Raw genomic sequence first — 25,566 nt, 5'->3', positions numbered from 1 at the left:
ATGTATATAGAGAGGGTATCAAACGGTCATGATGTATATAGAGAGGGTATCAAACGGTCATGATGTATATAGAGAGGGTATCAAACGGTCATGATGTATATAGAGAGGGTATCAAACGGTCATGATGTATATAGAGAGGGTATCAAACGGTCATGATGTATATAGAGAGGGTATCAAACGGTCATGATGTATATAGAGAGGGTATCAAACGGTCATGATGTATAAAGAGAGGGTATCAAACGGTCATGATGTATAAAGAGAGGGTGTAGTGTCTTCAAACGGTCATGATGTATATAGAGAGGGTGTAGTGTCTTCAAACGGTCATGCTGTATATAGAGAGGGTATTCGCATGCATATAGACCAGACTGGTCTTTCTGTCTGTGGCTGTATGGGCTGTCAATCAGACTTTTCTCGGGCTCTCAAGGCCAGAAAGGTACTTTTCTTGCCACTTGGTCGGCGTTCCCGCGTTCCCGCGTTCCCGCATAACGGGTCTGATGTGCAGTAAAAGTAGGTCTAGGGCGGTGAAGGGGGGGATGGGGGGGGTGCCCGGCACGCCCCCCCTTAATCCTCCCATCAGCTCTGCATCGCACCGCCACTCTCTCGCTTCCTTCTGTCAGCCCAGTCATCTCTACACAGCGAGGGGGGGGGGACCCCTTTGGGCCCCCAGTGCTTTTCAGGCCTCTATACTCTACGCTTTATTGAAACTGATTAAGCTTTGCTGAGGTCTTTCTTTCTTTCTTTCTTTCTTTCTTTCTTTCTTTCTTTCTTTGTTTTGTTCTTTCTTCCTTCACTGCACCACCTATCCCCTGCCATGCACCCTCTTTCAGCGCTTCTTGTGCCCTTTGAGAACATTTTTTTAAGGAGTCAAGGGATTCACATGATGTCTTTAAGACAATCATTCCCGGGATTCCTTCAAAATAGGAGCTCTGGGGTGCCGGAAAGAGATTGGCCGCTTGCCGCGCTACGAGCTTGTAGGTCTGCTATATTTTTTAAAAATCGTGAAAACGTGGCAGGTTTTTTACTCAAAACCTTCTTTGGAACAACATATTATCAGATGCGGTGCCAGGGGGGTCCCTGGCATATATTTTCTAATGGGGGTCCGCGGGGCTAATGAGGGTGAACTTGGGGGTCCTTGACATGAACAGGTTTGGGAACCACTTGAGCCTCCACGTTATTTCCAATGGGTTGAAGAAGGGCGGAGGTGGATGCAGTTTGTACTTTGAGCCACTAGATGGCGATATTAATCCAGGAAATGGTAACTGCGTCACTAATGGTATAGTTTCATGTGGATTCATCATGACTACAGTGGTTCTCAACCAGTGGTGCGGGGACCACCCTAGTGGTCCTTGAGGGGGTCCCAGTGGTGCAGGGGTCCCTGGGGGGGTCCCAGTGGTGCGGGGACCACCCTAGTGGTCCTTGAGGGGGTCCCAGTGGTGCGTGGACCACCCTAGTGGTCCTTGAGGGGGTCCCAGTGGTGCGTGGACCACCCTAGTGGTCCCTGAGGGGGTCCCAGTGGTGCGTGGACCACCCTAGTGGTCCCTGAGGGGGTCCCAGTGGTGCGTGGACCACCCTAGTGGTCCTTGAGGGGGTCCCAGTGGTGCGGGGACCACCCTAGTGGTCCTTGAGGGGGTCCCAGTGGTGCGGGGACCACCCTAGTGGTCCTTGAGGGGGTCCCAGTGGTGCGTGGACCACCCTAGTGGTCCCTGAGGGGGTCCCAGTGGTGCGTGGACCACCCTAGTGGTCCCTGAGGGGGTCCCAGTGGTGCGTGGACCACCCTAGTGGTCCTTGAGGGGGTCCCAGTGGTGCGGGGACCACCCTAGTGGTCCTTGAGGGGGTCCCAGTGGTGCGGGGACCACCCTAGTGGTCCTTGAGGGGGTCCCAGTGGTGCGGGGACCACCCTAGTGGTCCTTGAGGGGGCCCCAGTGGTGCGGGGACCACCCTGGTGGTCCTTGAGGGGGTCCCAGTGGTGCAGGGACCACCCTGGTGGTCCCTGAGGGGGTCCCAGTGGTGCGGGGACCACCCTTGAGGGGGTCCCAGTGGTGCGGGGACCACCCTGGTGGTCGTTGAGGGGGTCCCAGTGGTGCGGGGACCACCCTAGTGGTGCTTGAGGGGGTCCCAGTCGTGCGGGGACCACCCTAGTGGTCCTTGAGGGGGTCCCAGTGGTGCGGTGACCACCCTAGTGGTCCTTGAGGGGGTCCCAGTGGTGCGGGGACCACCCTGGTGGTCCTTGAGGGGGTCCCAGTGGTGCGGGGACCACCCTAGTGGTCCTTGGGTCCCAGTGGTGCGGTGGTCCTTGAGGGGGTCCCAGTGGTGCGGGGACCACCCTGGTGGTCCTTGAGGGGGTCCCAGTGGTGCGGGGACCACCCTAGTGGTGCCTGAGGGGGTCCCAGTGGTGCGGGGACCACCCTAGTGGTCCTTGAGGCGGTCCCAGTGGTGCGGGGACCACCCTAGTGGTCCTTGAGGGGGTCCCAGTGGTGCGGGGACCACCCTAGTGGTCCTTGAGGGGGTCCCAGTGGTGCAGGGGAGGGGGTCCCAGTGGTGCGGAGACCACCCTAGTGGTCCTTGAGGGGGTCCCAGTGGTGCGGGGACCACCCTAGTGGTCCTTGAGGGGGTCCCAGTGGTGCGGGGACCACCCTAGTGGTCCTTGAGGGGGTCCCAGTGGTGCGGGGGAGGGGGTCCCAGTGTTGCGGGGACCACCCTGGTGGTCCTTGAGGGGGTCCCAGTGGTGCGGGGACCACCCTAGTGGTGCTTGAGGGGGTCCCAGTGGTGCGGGGACCACCCTAGTGGTCCTTGAGGGGGTCCCAGTGGTGCGGGGACCACCCTGCTGAGGGGGTCGCAGTGGTGCGGGGGGGGTCCCAGTGGTGCGGGGAGCACCCTGGTGGTCCTTGAGGGGGTCCCAGTGGTGCGGGGGGGGTGGTCCTTGAGGGGGTCCCATTGGTGCGGGGACCGCCCTAGTGGTCCCTGAGAGGGTCCCAGTGGTGCGGGGACCGCCCTAGTGGTCCCTGAGGGGGTCCCAGTGGTGCGGGGACCGCCCTGGTGGTCCCTGAGGGGGTCCCAGTGGTGCGGGGTGGTCCTTGAGGGGGTCCCAGTGGTGCGGGGACCACCCTAGTGGTCCTTGAGGGGGTCCCAGTGGTGCGGGGACCACCCTGGTGGTCCTTGAGGGGGTCCCAGTGGTGCGGGGACCACCCTAGTGGTCCTTGAGGGGGTCCCAGTGGTGCGGGGACCACTGAGGGCGTCCCAGTGGTGCGGGGACCACCCTAGTGGTCCTTGAGGGGGTCCCAGTGGTGCGGGGGTCCTTGAGGGGGTCCCAGTGGTGCGGGGACCACCATAGTGGTCCTTGAGGGGGTCCCAGTGGTGCGGGGACCACCCTAGTGGTCCTTGAGGGGGTCCCAGTGGTGCGGGGACCACCCTAGTGGTCCTTGAGGGGGTCCCAGTGGTGCGGGGACCACCCTAGTGGTCCTTGAAGGGGTCCCAGTGGTGCGGGGACCACCCTAGTGGTCCTTGAGGGGGTCCCAGTGGTGCGGGGACCACCCTAGTGGTCCTTGAGGGGGTCCCAGTGGTGCGGGGACCACCCTAGTGGTCCTTGAAGGGGTCCCAGTGGTGCGGGGACCACCCTAGTGGTCCTTGAGGGGGTCCCAGTGGTGCGGGGACCACCCTAGTGGTCCTTGAGGGGGTCCCCAGCTAAATGATGGAGAGTTAAATGGACCCTTATAGAGAGTGTTCATATTACTCTCTCAAGAGATAAATGATGATTGTTAAACATCTGCATTACTTCATTTACGAGAAGTCTACACAATTGGAGAATGTAGAATTGTTATTTTGAATTTGGTTTCATTTTACACTATTGGAGAATGTATAGAGGATATGCGCATGACATCATCATCAAACCCGGAAGTTATGCAGGAATGCCTACTGAGTGGCAAAAAATATATACTTTCTGGCCTTGACAGCCCATACATCCACACAGAAAAGTCTTATCTGATTGCATTAAACAATGTTGAACTCACTTTGCATGTTGCTTTGCCACTCGATGTGCCATTCACTTTAAGCATGCGCAATACCCTCTTCCCTATAGAGGGTATGCGCATGACATCATCGTACCTGGAAGTTATGCGGGAACGCCCACTGAGTGGCAAAAAATTACTTTCTGGCCTTGACAGCCCATTCATCCAAACAGAACAGTACTGTCTGAGTCTGATTGCATTAAACAATGTTAAACTCACCAACATTGCAGCTGTACGAAAAGCTTGAATTATCCTCTTTCTATCTGCAAAGTTTTTGTTTCATAAAAATCCACCATAGAAACGTTATGAGGTACTTTCTGTCAAGAAATGCCCTGCATTTGATTATTTTTCAGCGCTTCCAAACTCCAACACTCCATGCTGCTCAATGTTTTGCCACTCAGTCTAGATGAGGGGGGCGTGTCCTGATGGGAAAATCATGCATGTGCAAACTCTCTATAGCCAATAGCCTCGAGCTCCATGACTTTATATAGGCGTATGCCTGTATAAAAAACTTATATAATTTAGCTGTAGACATAACATTCTATATATAGAGTATATTATGGTTTCATTGTGTTAAAGTAGTAGACGGATATGTTAGGTTCTTGATGACTATAATTCCATGGTTTTGAGGTCTTACCAAACATGTGTTGTTCTTGCTTACTGTGAAGTCGCTCTGGATCAAGAGCGTCTGCTAAATGCCTGCGTTGTAAATTGTTTCAAGCAGCGTTTTGCGAGAGCTTTTCTGTCGATCTGCCACTTGTGATTCGTTTGTTGGTGTGTGACGCTGCAGTGTGATTGGTTGGTTGGTGTGTGACGCTGCAGTGTGATTGGTTGGTTGGTGTGTGACGCTGCAGTGTGATTGGTTGGTTGGTGTGTGACGCTGCAGTGTGATTGGTTGGTTGGTGTGTGACGCTGCAGTGTGATTGGTTGGTTGGTGTGTGACGCTGCAGTGTGATTGGTTGGTTGGTGTGTGACGCTGCAGTGTGATTGGTTGGTTGGTGTGTGACGCTGCAGTGTGATTGGTTTGGTTGGTGTGTGACGCTGCAGTGTGATTGGTTGGTTGGTGTGTGACGCTGCAGTGTGATTGGTTGGTTGGTGTGTGACGCTGCAGTGTGATTGGTTGGTTGGTGTGTGACGCTGCAGTGTGATTGGTTGGTTGGTGTGTGACGCTGCAGTGTGATTGGTTGGTTGGTGTGTGACGCTGCAGTGTGATTGGTTCGTTGGTGTGTGACGTTGCAGTGTGATTGGTTCGTTGGTGTGTGACGCTGCAGTGTGATTGGTTGGTTGGTGTGTGACGCTGCAGTGTGATTGGTTGGTTGGTGTGTGACGCTGCAGTGTGATCAAGTAGGACGTCGGTCTGCGCAGGAAAACACACTAAAAGCATCAAACCATTTAGACCTGAGATCAGATTCTAACAAAAACAAATATTCTAAATACTAACAGTTTTCTGAAAAACCTGTTTTTTTATGTCAGCGCTGCTCAACCTTTTTCATGTCAAGGACCCCCAGAACTATCTGTATTTGGCCGCGGACCCCCATCTGAAAATATGTTTTTCCAGGGGACCCCCCGGAAGCAAAGATTTGAGTTAAAAACGTTCGCTCTGAAAGAATATAATAATATAAATAAAACATTTGAGACACATTTTCGTGATTTTTCAAAAATAGCAAATCTACAAGCTCGTAGCGCGGCACTGAGTGCCGCGCTACGAGCTTGTAGATCTGCTATTGTTCAATAGCTAAAATATACCATAATCCCATTCTGGGTGGGAACCCCTTTTGGTGTTTGGTGAAAAATAGCAGATCTACAAGCTCATAGCGCGCCACCGAGTGGCGCACTACGAGCTTGTAGGTCTGCTATTTTTGTAAAATCGAAGAACGACCATGCCATAGAAACATAGCTTTTTCAGAAAACTGTCAGGATGTAGAAGACATTTTTAGAATCTGATCTCAGGTCAAAATGGGTTAAAACACCAAAAGGGGTTCCCGTCCTGAATGGAGTTAAGAGGTTTCAGCCCCACGATGGCATAGATAGAACTCAGAACACACTACGGTATATTCTGTAATAATAGATAGAACTAGCATAGATAGAACTCAGAACACACTACGGTATATTCTGTAATAATAGATAGAACTAGCATAGATAGAACTCAGAACACGCTACGGTATATTCTGTATGCAAATAGAATAGATAGAACTAGCATAGATAGAACTCAGAACACACTACGATATATTCTGTATGCAAATAGAATAGATAGAACTAGCATAGATAGAACTCAGAACACACTACGGTATATTCTGTATGCAAATAGAATAGATAGAACTAGCATAGATAGAACTCAGAACACACTACGATATATTCTGTATGCAAATAGAATAGATAGAACTAGCATAGATAGAACTCAGAACACACTACGGTATATTATATATATTATATATATTCTGTATGCAAATAGAATAGATAGAACTAGCATAGATAGAACTCAGAACACACATGGTCTGACTTAATTCCACAAAGAATCCCCGCCAGGACGACTGGAATGTGCAAAATGTTTTCAGAATGTAGTGAAGTGGCGTGCTTGTGCGTGCGTGCTTGTGCGTGCTTGTGCGTGCGTGCGTGCGTGTGTGTGCACACATGCACTGTAGGCTGTCTGCTAGCCAGTGCACAACTGGTTGGAACATATAGCCAGCTTTTTTTTTGTAACTTCTTTTGTATTCTGCGGTTGTTGTTGTCGTTGTTGTTGTTAGTGAATCACCCGCCGTTTAAGACAAACAGTTCTTGCACCCAGCGTGATGATGTAGATCCCGTTTCCGGACGGAACCGTCGCGGCCGGCCCACTTGAAAGTGTCCGCGGTCGGCCCACCCATCTCACCGCTCGCGGTCGGCCCCAACCATCTCACCACTTCGACCACGTGAACGGCTAGCGTCCGTGTTGTGGGCGATAATACGTTTTTTGCAGAAAACAGCAGCTCGACAAGCTAACAGCACGTTATGACGATCAATCAATGTGTTTATTGGATCAGCTATAACCCAAACACTGGCTCGGAAGTTGAACAACATTATTCTGATGTACTCTTCCTTATTTGATCTCATAAGTTACTATAAAGAGGTATAGCCTATATATTATATATATATTCTTTTTTTACTGCTGGGTTTCTTCTTAATCAACCTCCATGGTTATGTTCAAAACCAGATTTCACAACAATGGAATGGTGTCTGTTATCGTCAGACACCATAATAATTGGATAAGGATAATAATTTATTTATTCAAACCTCAAGCACTGGACTGGAAGATTGTTCATATGCACGCACGCACGCACGCACGCACGCACGCACGCACGCACGCACGCACGCACGCACGCACGCACGCACGCACGCACGCACGCACGCACGCACGCACGCACGCACGCACACCCACCCACTCTAGTACGCTGGCTACACACACAGAACTGCCTTCTGAAGTGGCTGAAGAACAATCCAGACGAATTTCCACGATGGTTAAAAAGCAGCAACAGATTAATTGGTTCCAAAATGCCAAATTACTGCAGCCTAGAAATGACTCATGATCACATGATACAGGACACACAATGTCAAACAGCTGCTATTAGCTTAATGAGACAAGTGCTGTGGTATTTTACGTGTGTGTGTGTGTGTGTGTGTGCTTGTGCATGTGCGTGTGTGCCTGTGTGTGTGTGTGCGTGCACAGGTTCCGGCTGTGGGCAGTAGACAACACAGGGCGGCGTTCGCGTCCCAGTGAGGTCACCATAAAAACCCCGTGTCCAGCTGTGGATGACGTGAAGGCTCAAGGTGAGGACACACACACACACACACACACACACACACACACACACACACACACACACACACACACACACACACACACAGACCATCTGCACATTGACTCCACACTGACTTCCTGTCAGTACGAACTCAACATGCTGTGAAAACACGTTCCAGTTGGACATGCGTAGTAGCGAATCCATTCCTGACAGAGAAATACCGTGAAGATGGACCACATGTTGACAGAGATATACCGTGAAGATGGACCACATGTTGACAGAGATATACCGTGAAGATGGACCACATGTTGACAGAGATATACCGTGAAGATGGACCACATGTTGACAGAGATATACCGTGAAGATGGACCACATGTTGACAGAGATATACCGTGAAGATGGACCACATGTTGACAGAGATATACCGTGAAGATGGACCACATGTTGACAGAGAAATACCGTGAAGATGGACCACATGTTGACAGAGAAATACCGTAAAGATGGACCACATGTTGACAGAGATATACCGTGAAGATGGACCACATGTTGACAGAGAAATACCGTTAAGATGGACCACATGTTGACAGAGATATACCGTGAAGATGGACCACATGTTGACAGAGATATACTGTGAAGATGGACCACATGTTGACAGAGATATACCGTGAAGATGGACCACATGTTGACAGAGATATACCGTGAAGATGGACCACATGACAGAGATATACCGTGAAGATGGACCACATGTTGACAGAGAAATACCGTGAAGATGGACCACATGTTGACAGAGAAATACCGTGAAGATGGACCACATGTTGTATGATTCATAACAGAATCCATTCCTGACAGAGATATACCGTGAAGATGGACCACATGTTGTATGATTCATAACAGAATCCATTCCTGACAGAGATATACCGTGAAGATGGACCACATGTTGACAGAGATATACCGTGAAGATGGACCACATACCGTGAAGATGGACCACATACCGTGAAGATGGACCACATGTTGTATGATTCATAACAGCACCGCCTTCATATCCAAGGCGCTTTCCCCGCTTTACATTACATTACATTACATTCACCCAATCACCCATTCACACATTTACTTGTCTGTAAAACAACTGTCCTCTCCAGACCACAAATGCAGCATTTACTATGCTGAAAGAAATGCAAATGGCCTCCTCTCCTTTCCATGCCATGCCGGAAGCACCAATCAGGAGAATTGCCTTTTCCCCGAAGTCTCCTGAACTTGAACACGGTATATTTTGCGTTGAACAAATTTGTTTAGACATCCATGTCGTTACACCGCATCCCCACTAGCTAAAGAGTGCTGGGCTGCGCCCCGAAAATAGCAGAAATGCGACGCGTTGTGAGCTTGTAGATCTGCTATTTTCGCTATTTGGTCCAAAAGTGCCCTCTTACGGGATTTCAGCCCCTGCCCCTCTAACACTCTCTGCACGTCCTGAGATCTCACAACTAAAATCTAAATCATGGGTTCCCAAAGTGGGGTCCGGGGACCCCTGGGGGTACTTGAGGGAGTTCCAGGGGGTACCTACTGTAGCTCAATTAGAGATAGTTACAAATGGACCCTTATGGGTCTGTAACTCTGAGAGTGTACAAATGGACCTATTGGGGTCCATTTGGTTCTATTTGTACACTCTCAGAGTTACAGACCCATAAGGGTCCATTTGTAACTATCTCAGAGTAACCCTAACCCTAAATTAACAGTGGTTTTACAATATAAATTGGGGTCTCAGAGATAGAAATGCCATTAAATCGGGGTCCGTAGCATAATGCGTGTGAAACTGGGGGTCCATGAAATCTTTCGGAATCACTGCCAGAGCCGTAAAAATCCTCCCTTATCGGGGGTCACTGGCATATGTTTTCAAATGGGGGGTCCGTGGCCTAATAAATGTTGATTTGGGGGTCCTTGACACGAAAAGGTTTGGGAACCACTGTTCTAAATCAACACTGTCTGTGTTCTCCGTCCGCACAGAGATAGCAGACAAGATCTACAACCTCTTCAACGGCTACACCAGCGGCAAGGAGCAGCAGACTGCCTACAACACGCTGATGGACCTGGGCGCTCCCACGCTGCACCGCGTGCTGTACCACTACAACCAGAGATACCAGAGCTTCGGGGAGTTCACCTGGAGGTGTGAGGACGAGCTGGGACCCAGGTAACAATATATACACCCTTTCTGCTTAGAGCTGGGAGCCAGGTAACACAATACGTCCTTTCTGCTTAGAGCTGGGAGCCAGGTAACACAATACGTCCTTTCTGCTTAGAGCTGGGACCCAGGTAACACAATACATCCTTTCTGCTTAGAGCTGGGACCCAGGTAACACAATACGTCCTTTCTGCTTAGAGCTGGGACCCAGGTAACACAATACGTCCTTTCTGCTTAGAGCTGGGACCCAGGTAACACAATACGTCCTTTCTGCTTAGAGCTGGGACCCAGGTAACACAATACGTCCTTTCTGCTTAGAGCTGGGACCCAGGTAACACAATACGTCCTTTCTGCTTAGAGCTGGGACCCAGGTAACACAATACGTCCTTTCTGCTTAGAGCTGGGACCCAGGTAACACAATACGTCCTTTCTGCTTAGAGCTGGGACCCAGGTAACACAATACGTCCTTTCTGCTTAGAGCTGGGACCCAGGTAACACAATACGTCCTTTCTGCTTAGAGCTGGGACCCAGGTAACACAATACGTCCTTTCTGCTTAGAGCTGGGACCCAGGTAACACAATACGTCCTTTCTGCTTAGAGCTGGGACCCAGGTAACACAATACGTCCTTTCTGCTTAGAGCTGGGACCCAGGTAACACAATACGTCCTTTCTGCTTAGAGCTGGGACCCAGGTAACAATATATACACCCTTTCTGCTTAGAGCTGGGACCCAGGTAACAATATATACACCCTTTCTGCTTAGAGCTGGGACCCAGGTAACAATATATACACCATTTCTGCTTAGAGCTGGGACCCAGGTAACAATATATACACCCTTTCTGCTTAGAGCTGGGACCCAGGTAACATATACATCCTCTCTGCTTAGAGCTGGGACCCAGGTAACATATACATCCTCTCTGCTTAGAGCTGGGACCCAGGTAACATATACACCCTTTCTACTTAGAGCTGGGACCCAGGTAACATATACACCCTTTCTGCTTAGAGCTGGGACCCAGGTAACAATATATACACCCTTTCTGCTTAGAGCTGGGACCCAGGTAACAATATATACACCCTTTCTGCTTAGAGCTGGGACCCAGGTAACAATATATACACCCTTTCTGCTTAGAGCTGGGACCCAGGTAACAATATATACACCCTTTCTGCTTAGAGCTGACCAGCTCAGTGGCCTGGTGGTTAGAGTGTCCGCCCTGAGACTGGGAGGTCGGGGTTCGATCCCCGGCCGGGTCATACCAAAGACCCAGTGCCTCCCTGCTTGACACTCGGCATCAAGGGTTGGATTGGGGGTAAGTCCCTGCGACATACTAGCATCATGTCCAGGGGGTGTACTTGTACATCAAGCTGCCTCACGCTACAGAAACAGGAGATAGGCTCCTGCCCCTATGGGCCTCATGGCTCGGCAAGGCTACTTAGGTAAAGAAAAATCAATCTTTCTACTTAGAGCTGGGACCCAGGTAAAGAAAAATCAGACCTGTCTGAACTGAGTGGTGCTGTAGTGTGTGTGTGTGTGTGTGTGTGTGTGTGTGTGTGTGTGTGTGTGTGTGTGTGTGTGTGTGTGTGTGTGTGTGTGTGTGTGTGTGTGTGTGTGTGTGTGTGTGTGTGTGTGTGTGTGTGTGTGTGTGAGGCTGCGCAACAGTGACACTTGGTGGTGAAAAAAAACGTGCTCGGACGGCCCAGCCAGCCAGCCAGGGACACGCATTGCTGTGCATTGGAGTGCCTGCACCACTCAAAAAACATCCTTTCTGCTTAGAGCTGGGACCCAGTTTAAAAAGAATCCTTCTTATACTGTAGCTGGAGCCTGGGACCCAGGTAAGGTGGAGCCTGGGACCCAGGTAAGGTGGAGCCTGGGACCCAGGTAAGGTGGAGCCTGGGACCCAGGTAAGGTGGAGCCTGGGACCCAGGTAAGGTGGAGCCTGGGACCCAGGTAAGGTGGAGCCTGGGACCCAGGTAAGGTGGAGCCTGGGACCCAGGTAAGGTGGAGCCTGGGACCCAGGTAAGGTGCCGTGTCATTAGTCCGATGGCGCGTTGGTCCGACTCGCCACATTACAATACCTGTTCCTAACCCACCCTAACCCTAACCTACCCGCATGCGAAGCCACGCATAGTCAGAGTAACGGGATGTCGGAGTATAGCGGGCAGTATAACCATCCGTTATACTTAGAGGGAGCCCAGGTATAAATAACCATCATTCTCACAGTCTGTGTTTTTGTAAACTGCTGTGTTTCACCTGCCAGTGAAGAGCCCCTCTATAGCCTGGCTCTGTTGTGTTTCACCTGCCAGTGAAGAGCCTCTATAGCCTGGCTCTGGTGTGTTTCACCTGCCAGTGAAGAGCCCCTCTATAGCCTGGCTCTGGTGTGTTTCACCTGCCAGTGAAGAGCCCCTCTATAGCCTGGCTCTGGTGTGTTTCACCTGCCAGTGAAGAGCCCCTCTATAGCCTGGCTCTGGTGTGTTTCACCTGCCAGTGAAGAGCCCCTCTATAGCCTGGCTCTGGTGTGTTTCACCTGCCAGTGAAGAGCCCCTCTATAGCCTGGCTCTGGTGTGTTTCACCTGCCAGTGAAGAGCCCCTCTATAGCCTGGCTCTGGTGTGTTTCACCTGCCAGTGAAGAGCCCCTCTATAGCCTGGCTCTGGTGTGTTTCACCTGCCAGTGAAGAGCCCCTCTATAGCCTGGCTCTGGTGTGTTTCACCTGCCAGTGAAGAGCCCCTCTATAGCCTGGCTCTGTTGTGTTTCACCTGCCAGTCAAGAGCCCCTCTATAGCCTGGCTCTGTTGTGTTTCACCTGCCAGTCAAGAGCCCCTCTATAGCCTGGCTCTGTTGTGTTTCACCTGCCAGTGAAGAGCCCCTCTATAGCCTGGCTCTGGTGTGTTTCACCTGCCAGTGAAGAGCCCCTCTATAGCCTGGCTCTGGTGTGTTTCACCTGCCAGTGAAGAGCCCCTCTATAGCCTGGCTCTGGTGTGTTTCACCTGCCAGTGAAGAGCCCCTCTATAGCCTGGCTCTGGTGTGTTTCACCTGCCAGTGAAGAGAGCCTCTATAGCCTGGCTCTGTTGTGTTTCACCTGCCAGTGAAGAGCCCCTCTATAGCCTGGCTCTGGTGTGTTTCACCTGCCAGTGAAGAGCCCCTCTATAGCCTGGCTCTGTTGTGTTTCACCTGCCAGTGAAGAGCCCCTCTATAGCCTGGCTCTGGTGTGTTTCACCTGCCAGTGAAGAGCCCCTCTATAGCCTGGCTCTGTTGTGTTTCACCTGCCAGTCAAGAGCCCCTCTATAGCCTGGCTCTGTTGTGTTTCACCTGCCAGTCAAGAGCCCCTCTATAGCCTGGCTCTGTTGTGTTTCACCTGCCAGTGAAGAGCCCCTCTATAGCCTGGCTCTGGTGTGTTTCACCTGCCAGTGAAGAGCCCCTCTATAGCCTGGCTCTGGTGTGTTTCACCTGCCAGTGAAGAGCCCCTCTATAGCCTGGCTCTGTTGTGGTTCACCTGCCAGTGAAGAGCCCCTCTATAGCCTGGCTCTGTTGTGTTTCACCTGCCAGTGAAGAGCCCCTCTATAGCCTGGCTCTGTTGTGTTTCACCTGCCAGTCAAGAGCCCCTCTATAGCCTGGCTCTGTTGTGTTTCACCTGCCAGTGAAGAGCCCCTCTATAGCCTGGCTCTGGTGTGTTTCACCTGCCAGTGAAGAGCCCCTCTATAGCCTGGCTCTGTTGTGGTTCACCTGCCAGTGAAGAGCCCCTCTATAGCCTGGCTCTGTTGTGGTTCACCTGCCAGTGAAGAGCCCCTCTATAGCCTGGCTCTGGTGTGTTTCACCTGCCAGTGAAGAGCCTCTATAGCCTGGCTCTGGTGTGTTTCACCTGCCAGTGAAGAGCCCCTCTATAGCCTGGCTCTGGTGTGTTTCACCTGCCAGTGAAGAGCCCCTCTATAGCCTGGCTCTGTTGTGGTTCACCTGCCAGTGAAGAGCCCCTCTATAGCCTGGCTCTGTTGTGTTTCACCTGCCAGTGAGGAGCCCCTCTATAGCCTGGCTCTGTTGTGTTTCACCTGCCAGTGAAGAGCCCCTCTATAGCCTGGCCCTGTTGTGTTTCACCTGCCAGTGAAGAGCCCCTCTATAGCCTGGCCCTGTTGTGTTTCACCTGCCAGTGAAGAGCCCCTCTATAGCCTGGCCCTGTTGTGTTTCACCTGCCAGTGAAGAGCCCCTCTATAGCCTGGCTCTGTTTCACCTGCCAGTGAAGAGCCCCTCTATAGCCTGGCTCTGTTGTGTTTCACCTGCCAGTGAAGAGAGCCTCTATAGCCTGGCTCTGTTGTGTTTCACCTGCCAGTGAAGAGCCCCTCTATAGCCTGGCTCTGGTGTGTTTCACCTGCCAGTGAAGAGCCCCTCTATAGCCTGGCTCTGCTGTGTTTCACCTGCCAGTGAAGAGCCCCTCTATAGCCTGGCTCTGTTGTGTTTCACCTCCTAGTGAAGAGCCCCTCTATAGCCTGGCTCTGGTGTGTTTCACCTGCCAGTGAAGAGCCCCTCTATAGCCTGGCTCTGGTGTGTTTCACCTGCCAGTGAAGAGCCCCTCTATAGCCTGGCTCTGGTGTGTTTCACCTGCCAGTGAAGAGCCCCTCTATAGCCTGGCTCTGGTGTGTTTCACCTGCCAGTGAAGAGCCCCTCTATAGCCTGGCTCTGGTGTGTTTCACCTGCCAGTGAAGAGCCCCTCTATAGCCTGGCTCTGGTGTGTTTCACCTGCCAGTGAAGAGCCCCTCTATAGCCTGGCTCTACTGTGTTTCACCTGCCAGTGAAGAGCCCCTCTATAGCCTGGCTCTGGTGTGTTTCACCTCCCAGTGAAGAGCCTCTATAGCCTGGCTCTGTTGTGTTTCACCTGCCAGTGAAGAGCCTCTATAGCCTGGCTCTGTTGTGTTTCACCTGCCAGTGAAGAGCCCCTCTATAGCCTGGCTCTGGTGTGTTTCACCTGCCAGTGAAGAGCCCCTCTATAGCCTGGCTCTGTTGTGTTTCACCTGCCAGTGAAGAGCCTCTATAGCCTGGCTCTGTTGTGTTTCACCTGCCAGTGAAGAGCCCCTCTATAGCCTGGCTCTGTTGTGTTTCACCTGCCAGTGAAGAGCCCCTCTATAGCCTGGCTCTGTTTCACCTGCCAGTGAAGAGCCCCTCTATAGCCTGGCTCTGTTGTGTTTCACCTCCCAGTGAAGAGCCCCTCTATAGCCTGGCTCTGTTGTGTTTCACCTGCCAGTGAAGAGCCCCTCTATAGCCTGGCTCTGTTGTGTTTCACCTGCCAGTCAAGAGCCCCTCTATAGCCTGGCTCTGTTTCACCTGCCAGTGAAGAGCCCCTCTATAGCCTGGCTCTGTTGTGTTTCACCTCCCAGTCAAGAGCCCCTCTATAGCCTGGCTCTGTTGTGTTTCACCTGCCAGTCAAGAGCCCCTCTATAGCCTGGCTCTGTTGTGTTTCACCTGCCAGTGAAGAGCCCCTCTATAGCCTGGCTCTGTCGTGTTTCACCTCCCAGTGAAGAGCCCCTCTATAGCCTGGTTCTGTTGTGTTTCACCTGCCAGTGAAGAGCCCCTCTATAGCCTGGCTCTGGTGTGTTTCACCTGCCAGTGAAGAGCCCCTCTATAGCCTGGCTCTGTTGTGTTTCACCTGCCCGTGAGGAGCCCCTCTATAGCCTGGCTCTGTTGTGTTTCACCTGCCAGTGAAGAGCCCCTCTATAGCCTCATGGCTCTGGTGTGTTTCACCTGCCAGTGAAGAGCCTCTATAGCCTGGCTCTGTTGTGTTTCACCTGCCCGTGAGGAGCCCCTCTATAGCCTGGCTCTGTTGTGTTTCACCTGCCAGTGAAGAGCCTCTATAGCCTGGCTCCGCTGTGTTTCACCTGCCAGTGAAGAGCCCCTCTATAGCCTGGCTCTGGTGTGTTTCACCTGCCAGTGAAGAGCCCCTCTATAGCCTGGCTCAACCAAAAGTACGCAAAGCACTAGGCCAGCAGCGCGGGGGCGAGTCATCTAAGCCTTTATATATGTCTATGATTGGAACCTCCTGTGGAGTGCGAGTGGTGGAAGGCAGGGGGTGCATAGTGCATGTTAGGGTTATATATGTCTATGATTGGAACGTCCTGTGGAGTGCGAGTGGCGGAAGGCAGGGGGTGCATAGTGCATGTTTGTGATGGAAGAGAATCGTCACAAAGCATAACTCTCATGGTGAATTCTCTGTGTTGTGGTGGCGTCTCCAGACTGCGGAGGAACCGCACACATTCTGCCATAGGTTCAAACCCTGCCAGCCATTTCTTTGGACTTTCCTCCGCATACTTGGTATGAAGAAAAAAAGACGTTACCACAATACTGTTTTTATATAAACAAATAACAACAAGAACAACGAGACTTAAAAGGGGGACAGCCCCCGTCTCCTTAACGCATTCTGGACGGGAACCCCTTTTGGTGTTTTAACTAAGCATCATGTTATACTTTAGCTATTGGAAAAAAGCAGATCTACAAGCTCATAGCGCGCCACCGAGTGGCGCGCTACGAGCTTGTAGGTCTGCTATTTTTTTTAAATCATGAAAATGTGGCACAAACCTTGAAGGTATATTCTTTCAGAGCGAACGTTTTTAACTCAAATCTTTGCTTCTGAGGGGGTCCCTGGAACTACATATTTTCAGATGGAGGTCGGCCGCCAATTACATATAATTTTTGGGGTCCTTGACATGAAATATTGAGCACCACTGAATATAGAAACATATAGATATAATAATACATGATATAATATATGGTATAGACATTTTTTTTAAATGTCGACGTCAGGCCTAAAAGGGTTAATGCTCCAATCAATCAAAAAAACAAAAAAGGCAGTGCATGCCATGCATTAACCCATTTATGCCTGACGTCGAAATAAAAAAAAAAACGTTCGCTCTGAAACAATATAGGCTATACCTATTCAAAGATTTGTGCCGCATTTTTACGATTTTTCAAAAATAGCAGACCTACAAGCTCATAGCGCGCCACTCGGTGGCGCGCTATGAGCTTGTAGATCTGCTATTTTTCAATAGCTAAAGGATAACATAATGCTTTAAAACACCAAAAGGGGTTCCCGCCCAAAATTGGTTAAAGCCTTTCCTTCTTTGTCTCTTTCAGAGTAATGTCTTGCAGTGGTGGAAAGTAACTAAGTACATTTACTTAAGTACAACTGTGAGGTATTTGTACTTTACTTGAGTATTTCCAATTACCACTACTTTTACTTCTACTCCACTATACATCTCTGATCCAAATATTGTACTTTTACTCCGTTTCATGTATTTGAAAACTTGAGTTAGTACTTTGTACATTTGGATTATTATTATTATTATTATTACAGATTTGGTTGAGCTTCAAACGGGACATTCTGCATAATGACTACTACATTTTCTCAAAAGAACTACAGTATGTTCAAAACTCTGCCGCCCGCCTGCTCACCAGAACCAGATCCAGGGACCACATCACACCCGTCCTAACGTGAACTCCACTGGCTCCCTGTCAAGTTCAGAATTGATTTCAAACTACTCACCATCACCTACAAAACCCTCAACAACCAGGCCCCCCTCTACCTCTCTGAACTCATCCACCGCCATGTCCCCTCTCGCTCCCTCAGGTCAAGCACTGCCAACCAACTGGAACCCCACAAGTCCAACAAACGCACTTGGGGAGACAGGGCCTTCGCAGTGGCCACGCCCCTTTTATATGGAACTCACTCCCAACTCACATCAAAACCCACCTTCTAGTTTTTAACCTTTTAACCTTTTAACTAGTTTTTCTAATACAAATGTATGTACTGCTGTTCTGTAAAGCGAATTTGGGTACCCAGAAAAGCGCTATATAAATCATATATATTATTATTATTACATTTTGATGCCAAGACTTTTGTACTTTTACTCAAGTCCATTTTTGAAATCCGGACTTTTACTTGTAAAGCCCTGACCGCAAGGAGTTGCATGGTGACCCTTTGGTGTGGTTTGGGGCCATTGAATTCCATGCGTTGAATCACTAGGGTCACCGCTGGGACAACGCTATAACCATCTCCACCCGTTGGTGTGGGTAGGGCTTATAGGGTCACCGCTGGGACAACGCTATAACCATCTCCACCCGTTGGTGTGGGTAGGGCGTATAGGGTCACCGCTGGGACAGCGCTATAACCATCTCCACCCGTTGGTGTGGGTAGGGCTTATAGGGTCACCGCTGGGACAACGCTATAACCATCTCCACCCGTTGGTGTGGGTAGGGCGTATAGGGTCACTGCTGGGACAACGCTATAACCATCTCCACCCGTTGGTGTGGGTAGGGCGTATAGGGTCACCGCTGGGACAAGGCTATAACCATCTCCACCCGTTGGTGTGGGTAGGGCTTATAGGGTCACCCCTGGGACAACGCTATAACCATCTCCACCCGTTGGTGTGGGTAGGGCTATAACCATCTCCACCCGTTGGTGTGGGTAGGGCTATAACCATCTCCACCCGTTGGTGTGGGAGGGGCTTATAACCATCTCCACCCGTTGGTGTGGGCGGGGCTTATAACCATCTCCACCCGTTGGTGTGGGTAGGGCTTATAACCATCTCCACCCGTTGGTGTGGGTAGGGCTATAACCATCTCCACCCGTTGGTGTGGGTAGGGCTATAACCATCTCCACCCGTTGGTGTGGGTAGGGCTATAACCATCTCCACCCGTTGGTGTGGGTAGGGCTATAACCATCTCCACCCGTTGGTGTGGGTAGGGCTTATCGTTGGTGTGGGTGGGGCTTATCGTTGGTGTGGGTAGGGCTTATCGTTGGTGTGGGTGGGGCTTATCGTTGGTGTGGGTAGGGCGTGGTGTGGGTAGGGCTACTAGGGCTTATACGCCTGACATCAAAATGTAAAAAAAATATTTTTTTCTGAAAAACCTCATGTTTCTAATCAGTGGTGCTCAATATTTCATGTCAAGGACCCCAAAAATTATATGTAATATGCCTCCGCCCCCCATCTGGAAATATGTTGTTCCAGGAACCCCCCCCCCCCCAAAAAAAAAACAAAGATTTGAGTTAAAAACTGAAACTCTGGAAGAATATATGTGACCAGATTTGACTGAGAGACTGCCATCGCGCAAATTCCAGCTTTTCACCAGAGGAGAAACACTTTTTTTCCAAAATGAGTTAATAGCACAGGCAGACTCTTCACATACTAGAGCATGTCTGAAATAAGTATCAGAGCTGAAATCAACATGTAAATATGAAATAAATGCTTAAACATGTAGCTAGGTGTAATGTTAGAGACCACAGAAGTGAACCTTTCAAGCCTGTTTTCTCAACTCGCTGTTTTCTGCAAGACATTACTGTATAAGCCATATCTCCAAAACTGGTGGGTCAAACTGAACAACCAATATGTCAATTTGAAGCTATGATTCAAAGATTTGAGGCACATTTTCACGATTTTTCTAAAATAGCAGACCTACAAGTTCATATGAGCTTGCAGATCTGCTATTTTTCAACAGCTAAAGTATAACATAATGCTTAAAACACCAAAAGGGGTTCCCGCCCAAAATTGGTTAAGAGAGTACTTCTATATTACAGTATAGAGGGTATGCCTGTGACATCATCATCAAACCCGGAAGTTATGCAGGAATGCCCACTGACTGGAAAAAAACTACTTTCTGGCCTTGACAGCCCATACACATCCAAACAGAAAATCTGATTGCATTAAACAACGTTAAACAATAAACTCACTTTGCATGTTGCTTTGCCACTCGATTTGCCACTCGATGTGCCATTCACTTTAAGCATGCGCATACCCTCGGTTGATACTTTTACTTATAGGACCACTTCACCACTTTTCAACCTATCTTCATATACTAGGTCCTCAGTAATCATGATAAAATAGCACACTTTTTTTCTACTGTATAGGAGGGCTGTGGGCAGTTCAGAAACCCGTCCACCAGTGACATCATCGATGGGGAATCCAAGCTAATAGAAACTGCAGGCTTTCTATTCCTGAAAAGTTGCAATGTGAAAATGGAAGCCATCGTTCTCAGGATAATACAATTCTAAATGTTAGGGATGCACGATTAATCGGTAGCATAATCGGAATCTCAAAATAATTCTGATTATTGTTTTCACCAGCAAAATTATTTTTAAATGAAAAATGTAAAAAAATCATCAATGAGTTCAATATGAATCAAAGGTATCTAGTACCTCAGTAGTCATTCAGTTGTGAAATACTATACACATCTATTCCTATTTTTCCAAAATCCTCCGTATGTCCTATTTAAAAATAAATCTGTCCTATTTTTCCAAAAAAGTTGTGCTATTAAAAAAAAAAAAAAGCTGTCCTATTTTTCAAAAAACATGTGTCGGCTTTTTTTTTTTTTTCAAAAAAAAGCTGTAATATTTTTCAAAAAAAGACGTAATATTTTTCAAAAAAGCCGTCCTGCTAGTAGTAGCGTCCCATCAGCATTTACCCCATAACCCCGCCCTACTAGTAGTAGCGTCCCATCAGCGTTTACCCCATAACCCCGCCCTACTAGTAGTAGCGTCCCATCAGCATTTACCCCATAACCCCGCCCTACTAGTAGTAGCGTCCCATCAGCGCCCATCTGGTTCTGGCGAGAGCGTTTACCCCATAACCCCGCCCTACTAGTAGTAGCGTCCCATCAGCGCCCATCTGGTTCTGGCGAGAGCGTTTACCCCATAACCCCGCCCTACTAGTAGTAGCGTCCCATCAGCGCCCATCTGGTTCTGGCGAGAGCGTTTACCCCATAACCCCGCCCTACTAGTAGTAGCGTCCCATCAGCGCCCATCTGGTTCTGGCGAGAGTGTTTACCCCATAACCCCGCCCTACTAGTAGTAGCGTCCCATCAGCGCCCATCTGGTTCTGGCGAGAGCGTTTACCCCATAACCCCGCCCTACTAGTAGTAGCGTCCCATCAGCGCCCATCTGGTTCTGGCGAGAGCGTTTACCCCATAACCCCGCCCTACTAGTAGTAGCGTCCCATCAGCGCCCATCTGGTTCTGGCGAGAGCGTTTACCCCATAACCCCGCCCTACTAGTAGTAGCGTCCCATCAGCGCCCATCTGGTTCTGGCGAGAGCGTTTACCCCATAACCCCGCCCTACTAGTAGTAGCGTCCCATCAGCGCCCATCTGGTTCTGGCGAGAGCGTTTACCCCATAACCCCGCCCTACTAGTAGTAGCGTCCCATCAGCGCCCATCTGGTTCTGGCGAGAGCGTTTACCCCATAACCCCGCCCTACTAGTAGTAGCGTCCCATCAGCATTTACCCCATAACCCCGCCCTACTAGTAGTAGCGTCCCATCAGCATTTACCCCATAACCCCGCCCTACTAGTAGTAGCGTCCCATCAGCATTTACCCCATAACCCCGCCCTGCTAGTAGTAGCGTCCCATCAGCGCCCATCTTAACCCCGTCCTACTAGTAGTAGCGTCCCATCAGCGCCCATCTGGTTCTGGCGAGAGTGTTTACCCCATAACCCCGCCCTACTAGTAGTAGCGTCCCATCAGCGCCCATCTGGTTCTGGCGAGAGTGTTTACCCCATAACCCCGCCCTACTAGTAGTAGCGTCCCATCAGCATTTACCCCATAACCCCGCCCTACTAGTAGTAGCGTCCCATCAGCATTTACCCCATAACCCCGCCCTACTAGTAGTAGCGTCCCATCAGCATTTACCCCATAACCCCGCCCTGCTAGTAGTAGCGTCCCATCAGCGCCCATCTTAACCCCGCCCTACTAGTAGTAGCGTCCCATCAGCGCCCATCTGGTTCTGGCGAGAGTGTTTACCCCATAACCCCGCCCTACTAGTAGTAGCGTCCCATCAGCGCCCATCTGGTTCTGGCGAGAGCGTTTACCCCATAACCCCGCCCTACTAGTAGTAGCGTCCCATCAGCATTTACCCCATAACCCCGCCCTACTAGTAGTAGCGTCCCATCAGCATTTACCCCATAACCCCGCCCTACTAGTAGTAGCGTCCCATCAGCATTTACCCCATAACCCCGCCCTACTAGTAGTAGCGTCCCATCAGCGCCCATCTTAACCCCGCCCTACTAGTAGTAGCGTCCCATCAGCGCCCATCTGGTTCTGGCGAGAGTGTTTACCCCATAACCCCGCCCTACTAGTAGTAGCGTCCCATCAGCGCCCATCTGGTTCTGGCGAGAGCGTTTACCCCATAACCCCGCCCTACTAGTAGTAGCGTCCCATCAGCGCCCATCTGGTTCTGGCGAGAGCGTTTACCCCATAACCCCGCCCTACTAGTAGTAGCGTCCCATCAGCGCCCATCTGGTTCTGGCGAGAGCGTTTACCCCATAACCCCGCCCTACTAGTAGTAGCGTCCCATCAGCGCCCATCTGGTTCTGGCGAGAGCGTTTACCCCATAACCCCGCCCTACTAGTAGTAGCGTCCCATCAGCGCCCATCTGGTTCTGGCGAGAGCGTTTACCCCATAACCCCGCCCTACTAGTAGTAGCGTCCCATCAGCGCCCATCTGGTTCTGGCGAGAGCGTTTACCCCATAACCCCGCCCTACTAGTAGTGGCGTCCCATCAGCGTTTACCCCATAACCCCGCCCTACTAGTAGTAGCGTCCCATCAGCGCCCATCTGGTTCTGGCGAGAGCGTTTACCCCATAACCCCGCCCTACTAGTAGTAGCGTCCCATCAGCGCCCATCTGGTTCTGGCGAGAGCGTTTACCCCATAACCCCGCCCTACTAGTAGTAGCGTCCCATCAGCATTTACCCCATAACCCCGCCCTGCTAGTAGTAGCGTCCCATCAGCGCCCATCTTAACCCCGCCCTACTAGTAGTAGCGTCCCATCAGCGCCCATCTGGTTCTGGCGAGAGTGTTTACCCCATAACCCCGCCCTACTAGTAGTAGCGTCCCATCAGCGCCCATCTGGTTCTGGCGAGAGCGTTTACCCCATAACCCCGCCCTACTAGTAGTAGCGTCCCATCAGCGCCCATCTGGTTCTGGCGAGAGCGTTTACCCCATAACCCCGCCCTACTAGTAGTAGCGTCCCATCAGCGCCCATCTGGTTCTGGCGAGAGCGTTTACCCCATAACCCCGCCCTACTAGTAGTAGCGTCCCATCAGCAGCGCCCATCTGGCCGGCAGTGGCTCAGGGGTAGAGTGCATGGCTGGATGGTAACATTCCATAGTCTGGCTCCAAAACTATGGAATGCACTTCCCATCACAGTCAGAACTGCAGCCTCACTCCCAATCTTCCGCCGTAGTCTGAAAACCCACCTCTTCAGACTCCACCATGGCCCGTAGCACTTGCCCTAGCCTAGCCCCTTAGATAGCACATTATGTAGACTTACTAGATAGTATTTTAAACAGACTTATAGCTTGTTACGTAGACAGCTCTAGAATTGCACTTTATGTAGTCATAGCACTTTATAGTACACATGTATAATATATTATATAGTATGTATAGTTTACATAGATACTCCACTGTTACGTTCTTAGTTTACGCATGATTCATGATAACTACTTTTTATATATGTGATGTATGCCATGCTTTTGTTATTGCTTAATGTAAATCGCTCTGGATTAAGAGCGTCTGCTAAATGCCTAAATTGTAAATTGTAAATTGTAACCACAAGGTTGTCAGTTCGAACCCGGGCTCCCCCAGAGTTAGTGTCCTTGAGCAAGACACTGAACCCCTAATTGCTCCTGATGTGCAGGTTGGTGCCTTGCATGGTTTCCGCTGCCATCGGTGTATGAATGGGTGTGTGAATGGGTGAATGTAATGCACAATCTATGTAAAGCGCCTTGGATAAAGGCGCTATATAAATGCACCATTTACCATCGACTCCCAGGCTCCGCAAATAAGGGAGTCCCTCATTTTCAGTGATGCGCTGCATGTGAGCCTGTATGAAATAGCGCTTAAGTCTGGAGTCAAATGGCTATAGTAAAGTACAGATATAATCAGTTTCAGTTTATTTTTATTATTATTATTTTTACAACATTCACCCCAAGGGGTCTCTGTGCACTTCACAACAAGAATTCAACAAAGACGTATTAAAACACAAAAACACAGTTTTTTTAAGACACAGTAAAACATGGTAGACTATAAACTATAAATCATCATGAAAAGAAAGAGAAAAATAAAAATCACAGGCAGGACAAAGTCAGAATCACAAAAAAATTGTATAATGAATATGAAATACCGTCCCCCCCCCTCAGCCACTTGCAGTACAACATACAGAATGAAATGAAAATCAAAAACTATATTTATGACGTGCAGTTAATGTAAAAGTTACCAGCACAGCACATAATTATAGTTCCAGTGCCATGTAAATGTACTGTACACAGCAGGGAACGCCCATGTAAATGTACTGTTCACAGCAGGGAACAGACAGACTCCCATGGGCATGTTGCGAGCGCCGTAGCAGTAGCAGTATATAGCATCAGTGTTGCCAGGTCTCTGAAAACCAGCACTGTATAGCAGTAGCAGTATATAGCATCAGTGTTGCCAGGTCTCTGAAAACCAGCACCGTAGCAGTATATAGCATCAGTGTTGCCAGGTCTCTGAAAACCAGCACCGTAGCAGTATAGCATCAGTGTTGCCAGGTCTCTGAAAACCAGCACCGTATAGCAGTAGCAGTATATAGCATCAGTGTTGCCAGGTCTCTGAAAACCAGCACCGTATAGCAGTAGCAGTATATAGCATCAGTGTTGCAGGTCTCTGAAAACAAGCGCCATATAGCAGTATATAGCATCAGTGTTGCCAGGTCTCTGAAAACAAGCGCCATATAGCAGTAGCAGTATATAGCATCAGTGTTGCCAGGTCTCTGAAAACAAGCGCCATAGCAGTAGCAGTATATAGCATGAGTGTTGCCAGGTCTCTGAAAACAAGCGCCATATAGCAGTAGCAGTATATAGCATCAGTGTTGCCAGGTCTCTGAAAACAAGCGCCATAGCAGTAGCAGTAACAGTAGCAGTAAGTTTAACATTGAGTGACTGCAGTTTCTTCCAGCGATTAAATGTCCCCTTAAAAGGCGTCTTTGGCAGTGAATTACTTCATCTAGGGGTCGATCCTTGCATAAGCATAATCCAGCGGATTTTTCATTTCCGGTTTGTACCGGATCCTTTCACCGGATCTAAATGGGAGTGTTACATTGGGGAAACTGCGATGCAGCTGAGCACGTAATCAATTGTTATTAAAAAAGCGTGTGATGGCCTGGGCCGTGGCTCAGCGATCCAGGGACCTTGGCTGGTAATCCAGTCTGGCAGTGTGCCGCGGGTTCGACTCCCGATCCCGACGGCCTTTACTGCATGTCTTCCCCCCCATCTCTCTCCCCATTTCCTGTCAGCCTACTGTCTGTCCCTCCATAAAAACTATAAAATAAAGGCGAAAGCCACAAAAAAACATTATAAAAGTGTGATAAGGCGTCATCGGCACAGAGGTACATATGAAAAGGCGAACTTGGAGCCCGGTGAGTTAAGAGCCACCAAATAAGCAACATGCAACATTTACAAGCCGACTTTACAGTAAAAAGCCCAAAGTTGCTTATAATAAGGCAGACGTGGCAACACTGCAGCACGTGTGTGCCTTTGCTTTGATTTACGAGGGGAATCCATCCCCATGCAGTGATTGTTTGGGGGGGAACCTCGCTCCACGACATCCACGGGTCCG

General features: G+C 50.0%; 1 protein-coding gene across 1 annotated transcript in view; it reads left to right on the top strand.

Moving 5' to 3' along the window:
* astn1 (astrotactin 1) overlaps positions 1–25,566 on the top strand; it is a gene marked incomplete at its 3' end in the record, with an annotated part of 1,033,675 nt that overhangs the window by 591,656 nt on the left and 416,453 nt on the right. The window contains exons 27-28 of the mRNA XM_079507194.1: positions 7,708–7,808; positions 9,782–9,965. Coding sequence (XP_079363320.1) covers positions 7,708–7,808; positions 9,782–9,965 — 285 coding nt within the window. The remainder of the gene's footprint in view (positions 1–7,707; positions 7,809–9,781; positions 9,966–25,566) is intronic.

The sequence above is a fragment of the Electrona antarctica genome (assembly GCF_951216825.1).
Source record: "Electrona antarctica genome assembly, chromosome: 1".
NCBI classification, from domain to species: Eukaryota; Metazoa; Chordata; class Actinopteri; order Myctophiformes; family Myctophidae; genus Electrona; species Electrona antarctica.
The sequence above is the reverse complement of the archived record's forward strand: the minus strand, read 5'-3'. Positions and strand labels throughout refer to the sequence as shown.